The sequence below is a fragment of the Chaetura pelagica genome, unplaced genomic scaffold (assembly GCF_000747805.2).
Source record: "Chaetura pelagica isolate M959 unplaced genomic scaffold, ChaPel_1.0 scaffold354, whole genome shotgun sequence".
NCBI lineage: Eukaryota > Metazoa > Chordata > Aves > Apodiformes > Apodidae > Chaetura > Chaetura pelagica.
The window spans coordinates 36,320-44,016 of record NW_009953299.1 but is presented as its reverse complement, the minus strand read 5'-3'; the positions used below and the strand labels follow the sequence as shown (position 1 = coordinate 44,016).

At 39.6% G+C, this 7,697-nt stretch overlaps 1 protein-coding gene across 1 annotated transcript in view; it reads left to right on the top strand.

The window, feature by feature from the left end:
- Nucleotides 1–7,697, top strand: part of DYNC1H1 (dynein, cytoplasmic 1, heavy chain 1) — a 43,777-nt gene that overhangs the window by 18,966 nt on the left and 17,114 nt on the right. The window contains 19 exon segments of the mRNA XM_009998026.1: nucleotides 316–528; nucleotides 710–948; nucleotides 1,045–1,201; nucleotides 1,400–1,627; nucleotides 1,872–2,102; nucleotides 2,220–2,360; nucleotides 2,626–2,859; nucleotides 3,339–3,545; nucleotides 3,643–3,764; nucleotides 4,130–4,295; nucleotides 4,513–4,676; nucleotides 4,958–5,087; nucleotides 5,854–5,987; nucleotides 6,253–6,367; nucleotides 6,482–6,643; nucleotides 6,720–6,934; nucleotides 7,022–7,226; nucleotides 7,344–7,517; nucleotides 7,614–7,697. Of these exon segments, the coding sequence (XP_009996328.1) occupies nucleotides 316–528; nucleotides 710–948; nucleotides 1,045–1,201; nucleotides 1,400–1,627; nucleotides 1,872–2,102; nucleotides 2,220–2,360; nucleotides 2,626–2,859; nucleotides 3,339–3,545; nucleotides 3,643–3,764; nucleotides 4,130–4,295; nucleotides 4,513–4,676; nucleotides 4,958–5,087; nucleotides 5,854–5,987; nucleotides 6,253–6,367; nucleotides 6,482–6,643; nucleotides 6,720–6,934; nucleotides 7,022–7,226; nucleotides 7,344–7,517; nucleotides 7,614–7,697 (3,321 nt within the window).

Below are 7,697 nucleotides of genomic sequence, written 5' to 3'. Positions count from 1 at the left end.
AGGGAAAGACTTGGGTTTAGGTGGTGAAAGACTTGAGTTTAGGTGGTGCATTCATGATGCTTATTTGCTGCTGAGTTCCTTAGCAGTTAATACCAAAAGCATAGTGAAGAGGTGTAAGAAACTACAGCTGTATTAAGTAAAAAATCAATAGGAATTAATTGTGTAGTTTCAGAGTTCAATGGTTGTTTTTTTCAGGACAGCCCTGGTCCAGTACTTCATCAATAAAGTATTTAGTGTTGTATTTAGTGAAATACTCTTTATTTGGTAAAGTGAACTTAACAAAAAATCTTAACCAAAACATGACTCTCTCTGCAGATCCTGATCCAAAGTGTATGTGAAACTATGGTACCAAAACTGGTTGCAGAAGACATTCCATTGCTGTTCAGTCTCCTTTCTGATGTATTCCCTGGAGTACAGTATCATCGTGGGGAGATGACAGCCTTGAGAGAGGAGCTTAAGAAAGTGTGTCAGGAAATGTACCTTACCTATGGTGATGGAGAAGAAGTTGGTGGCATGTGGGTTGAAAAGGTAAAATGTAAAACTGAAAATGTGAAATTGAAATTAATGTATGTATAAGATTAAACTTTGGGTTTTGTTATTAAAGGTGGAAAGCCTTTTCCTTTTTCTTGTCTTAAGCAAGCAATACATAGAAGCTTAAATTGATTACTAGAGTTAAGACTTAATTGGTACATCACTTCTTCTGTCACAGGTTCTTCAGCTGTATCAGATCACACAGATAAATCATGGATTGATGATGGTTGGTCCCTCCGGGAGTGGAAAGAGCATGGCCTGGAGGGTGCTTCTGAAAGCCCTTGAGCGGCTGGAGGGTGTGGAAGGTGTTGCTCATATTATAGATCCAAAAGCAATCAGCAAAGATCACCTCTACGGCACTTTGGATCCAAACACCAGAGAATGGACAGATGGCTTGTTCACACACGTTCTGAGAAAGTAGGTCTCTAATAGCACAAATGAAAAATGGCCAGTACGTTTGTGTCCTGGATATTCAGGTCTTACTGAGTCTGTGTTCTCTATTCTTTAATGTAGAATCATAGATAATGTGAGAGGTGAACTACAAAAACGTCAGTGGATTATCTTTGATGGTGATGTAGACCCTGAATGGGTTGAGAACTTAAACTCTGTTTTGGATGACAACAAACTACTGACTCTGCCAAATGGAGAACGTCTCAGCCTTCCACCAAATGTAATGTTACTTTTTTTACATTATGTTTATGTGCTGTCCTATGAACTTGCTGCTTTTCCCTTGATTAGGACTAGTGCTCTCCCTTTTTCTCATTACAAGCAGAGTAACACTGATCTTGGGTAGCAAATTTCTTAGATTTGCTTTTGCTTGGTTATTTATTTTTAGTACAAACTCTTGTTCTAAATTTCTGTTTTTTAGGTGCGTATCATGTTTGAGGTGCAGGATCTGAAATATGCCACACTGGCTACTGTGTCAAGGTGTGGCATGGTCTGGTTCAGTGAGGATGTTCTCAGTACAGACATGATATTCAATAACTTCCTGGCCAGACTAAGAAGCATTCCTCTGGATGAAGGTGAGGAGGAAGCTCAGCGAAGGCGAAAGGGTAAAGAAGATGAGGGAGAAGAAGCAGCATCCCCCATGTTGCAGGTATAACTTAGATTATGTTAAGGGACAACATAGTAAGCGCATTTGTATCACAAGTAGGATAGTGTTACCTCAGATTTATGACAACCTGTCATAGAAAAGCTGACTTCCTCTTTGCATCTTTTTGTTTTGTTTTCTTTTTAAAGAATATTTAAAATACTAAGGTTTCAAACATTGAATTATCTCCTGCTGCCTGGTAATCAGATGAGAAGCAAGGGCTTTGAATAATGTTTGTCTCCTCCAACAGATTCAGAGAGATGCTGCAACGATAATGCAGCCCTATTTCACATCTAACGGCCTGGTGACTAAAGCTCTTGAACATGCTTTCAAGCTGGAGCACATTATGGATCTCACCCGCTTGCGCTGTCTTGGTTCTCTCTTCTCCATGTTGCACCAAGCTTGCCGCAACGTGGCCCAGTACAACGCCAATCATCCAGACTTCCCAATGCAGATAGATCAACTCGAGCGTTACATCCAGGTAAATACCACATGCTGCATGTGACGTGTCAGTACAGCAGATAGATTCAATTTATTGATCATTAAGTTTTGTCCCCTTATTCTACAAGCCAATAGCTCCTTTTGCTGCTTCTTGCAGAGGTACCTGGTCTACGCAATACTCTGGTCTCTTTCTGGAGACAGTCGTTTGAAAATGAGAGCAGAGCTGGGAGAATACATTAGGAGAATCACCACTGTGCCACTGCCAACTGCACCCAACATACCCATAATTGACTATGAGGTAAACCTTTCTTATGCTAGAAGTGTTGCTCTTTAGTGTTCTTAGAAGCTTACTTTAGACTTTGGAGGTGAAACTGGAAAACAAAACACTGGAGTATCTTAAATTTTACAGCTTCACAGTTCAGTGAATAAGCTGCCAGTTTAAATAATCACATCAAAATTGATGCCACAAGCTATTCTGTAGTTTTAAAGAAAAAATAAATCTTTTAGCTAAGGTTGAACTATATTCCTGTTCTAATTGTCTGATCATGTTTTTGTGGTCCTAGGTGTCCATTACAGGTGAATGGGTGCCATGGCAATCCAAGGTTCCTCAAATTGAAGTTGAGACACACAAAGTTGCAGCTCCTGATGTTGTGGTACCAACCCTAGATACCGTTCGCCATGAAGCATTGCTGTACACTTGGCTGGCAGAACACAAACCTCTGGTACTGTGTGGACCACCAGGTTCTGGAAAGACCATGACCCTCTTCAGTGCTCTCAGAGCTCTGCCTGACATGGAGGTACACAAGAGTGTGTGTGTGTGCACGCATGTGTGACTTGCAGAGTACCTACTGAGTCTCTAATTTCCTTAAAGATTAAAACAGTCTTGATTTAGCATGGAAAGTATTTGCTAGCTAGAGTTCAGTAATACCTCCACCTTAGTCATGTGTATACATAGCAAAAAATGAAAATTATGTTGAGCAGAATCTAAATTTATGTCTCAAGATCCTTAACCTAAAAGCTACCCCGTTCCTTTGCTGTGAGTAGTATGGGAGTATTCCTCCATTTTGTATTTCAAAATCTGTGGTAACGTTTAAGAATAGTTGCCATCCTTCAGTGTAGTTAGGTGGAGAAACAGTTATATGAAGCTGTAATGTTCGAAGTACAACGTTGAGCAGGAGGTGTTGCTGCATACTAAATGGAGAACCTGCAGTGGGAAGTATAAAGTATACATATTTAGTGTATATTAACTATATCTTTTCACTGTTCCCTTTTTAAGGTGGTTGGACTCAACTTTTCTAGTGCTACTACTCCAGAACTCCTCCTGAAAACTTTTGATCACTACTGTGAGTACAGGCGTACACCTAATGGAGTAGTGCTGGCTCCTGTGCAATTAGGAAAGTGGCTGGTGCTGTTCTGTGATGAAATCAACTTGCCAGATATGGACAAATATGGCACACAGAGAGTCATATCCTTCATCAGACAGGTTTGGCTTTCTTTGTAATCAACTATACCGTAACAATTCTTTGCAGGGAAGTGTCCTGTTCCACTGATTTTTGTTATACTTTTTTTATTTTTCCCAGATGGTGGAACATGGAGGATTCTATCGTACATCAGACCAGACGTGGGTGAAACTGGAGAGGATTCAGTTTGTTGGTGCATGTAATCCACCTACTGATCCTGGAAGAAAACCTCTCTCACATAGGTAATGTATCCAGTAAACTGTATAGCAGCGGAATAGCAGTCAAATTTGAAGCATTGACTACGAAATCTGTTCTTAACACCAGCTGTGCTGAAATTGTGTTCCTTGCTTTTGAACTAACACCTAGTTGATTCTTATCCTGACAGCCATCCAGTGGGCTCACTGTTACACTTCTTGAATAATCTGTCTGAAATGCTGTGGGTACCTCAGAATGCTTTTGGTTCCGGGTCTCTAAGGAGAAATCAAGCCAACTGCAGTTGCTGATGATCACTTTTAATTGAGCAGTTATTTAATTTTGGCAAAAGATAATGAAAATAGTATAGACTGTAATTTGAACTTCTGGACTACATAATATGCTAATCTTTCAGATTTTTACGACATGTTCCTGTGGTTTATGTGGATTATCCTGGACCAGCTTCACTTACTCAGATATATGGAACATTCAATCGTGCAATGCTGAGGCTGATCCCGTCACTTCGCACATATGCAGAACCTCTCACTGCTGCTATGGTGGAATTCTACACTATGTCTCAGGTAATGTGTTAAATACAACCCCAAACTCTGATTAGAAGTCTTCCTTTTAAACATTGTTTGCTTTTCACATATTAATATGTGTACAAGAACTCAACTAATTACTTGAGTTCTGGTGAAAGCCACTCCATGACACTAGCAAAGTAATACCTTGCTTTGCTAAGGCCTATAAAAATACAGTGCAACTTTGGATGAAGTAACTAATTAAGTGTGTTTTTAGGAGAGATTCACTCAAGACACACAGCCACACTACATCTATTCACCTCGTGAAATGACTCGATGGGTGAGAGGTATATTCGAAGCATTGAGACCACTAGAAACCTTACCAGTTGAAGGCCTTATCAGGATTTGGGCCCACGAAGCCTTACGTCTCTTCCAAGACAGGTAAAATAAACAGGAGATGAGTGGCAAAAAGCAAAAAGGGTGCAAAAATGAGTTTTCCTCACTCCTTGCCAGCTTTCATTAGAGGACCAAGCTGAAGTGAGTTTCATGTTAAAATAGCTGCAATACAAATGAGAATATTTTATCTTTGCTTTAACCTAACATTATTGAGAATTGTATCTATGCAAGTTAGAAACATATTTTAATGGTGGCATCGTCACGTGATGTGACTATATCCTCCTGTTACATTGAATTTGTAGTCACTGACTTTTTTCTTACTACAGACTTGTAGAAGATGAGGAGAGACGCTGGACTGATGAGAACATTGATATGGTTGCTCTGAAGCACTTCCCCAATATTGACAAAGAAAAAGCTATGAGCAGACCTATCCTATACAGCAACTGGCTGTCAAAGGTAAAAATAATAATAATTTTTAAAAAATAGTTTGGGAGTGAGTGATGCTATTCTTATGGCTATACCAACATGATAGTTGGTGCCCATCAGTTATTTGAACTGATCTCTGAGAAGCTCCTGCTATGATTATCTGAAGTTCACTCTGCCACGAAGTTAATAGCTGTTATGTTAATAATAGTACTGTGAGATCTAACAGAGTAGATAAAGGCGATAATAAATAATACTTCTTGAGAAATTTACAACACTCCCAGAAAGTTGCTTATGGAATCTTCTGGGTGAGGCAGTGACCCTTAAACAGTGCTGATACTGTAAATTTTATGGTGGACTATTTCTTGCAATCTGAACTGATTCAGCTGGGCAATCTGTAGAAATCCCAATAGGTCAAGGCAAAAGTGCTTCTAGCCTGCTACCCATCTCTGTAACCAATAGCAAAAGCCTAGAAAAGGCTGCTTAAAATAAAATGAGGGGGTTATGGGGGAGTAAGTCTGTCATGCTGCTTCCTAGACTTTTTGGTGACTGGCAGCACAGGCTCAATTTATTATAGGTTCTGTAGGTAGTGGTATGTAAACCTCATGCTGGTGTCTCTGGCACTCTAAGCTGTGGACATGTTCCTGTACATGTTAAAATGAGTACAGTATTCTTTAGGTTTTGTATGGGATTGCAGCATTAAGTATTCAACTAGTTCTGCTTTCATCTGCTCATAAATTGATCACCAAGCAAATTTCTCTTAATCTAAATTTCATACTGTATTGACTGATTCATTTAGGATTATATTCCAGTGGATCAAGAAGAGTTAAGGGACTATGTGAAAGCTAGGCTTAAAGTCTTCTATGAAGAAGAACTGGATGTACCACTTGTTCTCTTCAATGAAGTCTTGGATCATGTGTTAAGAATTGACCGGTAAGTGGAGATTTCAGTGCCTGCTCATATAAACAGCATTTAGAGACTTGTTCTAAAACAGAGTAGCCTGATTACAGCCTAAGTAAGTATGGAGCATGATGCCATTGTTTTCCATGCATTATCTATTTCTGGCCTCCAGGTAGCGGGTTCCTAGCTGGAAAGATATGTCGGTTTTGGTACTAAAATGAAGTTTTAAAGCCAAAGGAAAAGCTTCAGTAAGTTGGTAACACTTGATTAAAACATACTTGCTTATGTACTTCTGCAGGATCTTCCGTCAGCCACAGGGCCACTTGCTGCTTATTGGAGTCAGTGGAGCAGGGAAAACAACTCTCTCAAGATTTGTTGCCTGGATGAACGGTTTGAGCGTCTACCAAATTAAGGTTGACATGATAGTTTCTCTTTATAAAAGCTGTTAGTCAAACCTTGCACTTCTTAAATATTGACTTAAAATGATCCCCTTAAAATGTTAATTAACCAATGTTAAATTTTACTAGGTTCACAGAAAGTATACAGGTGAAGATTTTGATGAAGACCTTAGGACAGTATTGAGACGTTCTGGCTGTAAAAATGAAAAAATAGCTTTTATAATGGATGAGTCAAATGTACTGGACTCTGGATTCCTGGAGAGAATGAACACTCTCCTAGCCAATGGAGAGGTAAGAAGATTTTAAGTAGATACTATAACCATCTTCTTACAACTGTAGTCTACAACAAAGCTATCTTTTGAATTAGGTTCCTGGTCTCTTTGAAGGAGACGAATATGCTACCCTCATGACTCAGTGTAAAGAAGGAGCGCAGAAAGAAGGTTTAATGTTAGATTCACACGAAGAGCTCTACAAATGGTTCACCAGCCAAGTTATTCGCAATCTCCATGTTGTGTTCACTATGAATCCATCTTCTGAGGGACTGAAGGACAGAGCAGCTACCTCTCCTGCACTCTTCAACAGGTAACTGCTGTATGTTCCAACATGTGTTTCAAGTGCAGTAAGAACAGTACTTTTTGGGAAGTCTTCACAAATGCTTTGTTGTTTCAGGTGCGTCTTGAACTGGTTTGGAGACTGGTCAACTGAGGCATTGTACCAAGTTGGCAAAGAGTTCACAAGCAAAATGGATCTTGAGAAACCAAATTACATTGTGCCTGATTACATGCCAGTTGTGTATGATAAGCTACCACAACCACCATCGCACAGGGAAGCTATTGTTAACAGTTGTGTGTTTGTTCATCAGACTCTCCATCAGGTATGTTTTTAGTACATTGCTCAACCTTTAGGCCACAGCATCACGCACCAATTTCCTAAAAAATATGGTCAGAATAGATTTTAAAACAGTGTATAATATACAACTCCTTTCCTAAAGGCTAATGCTCGTCTGGCAAAACGAGGAGGCAGAACCATGGCAATAACACCACGCCACTATTTAGACTTCATCAACCATTATGCAAACTTGTTCAATGAGAAACGAAGTGAACTGGAGGAGCAGCAAATGCATTTGAATGTTGGCCTTAGAAAAATCAAGGAAACAGTTGATCAGGTACGTAGTTCTAACACTTTGCTCTTTATAAGAGTGGAGTGATTAAATTGATCCTTGTGCTTAATCTAAATTCTCCCATCGTACAATCTGTCTCAGGTGGAAGAATTGCGGCGCGATCTAAGAATAAAGAGTCAGGAACTGGAAGTGAAGAATGCAGCAGCCAATGACAAGTTGAAAAAG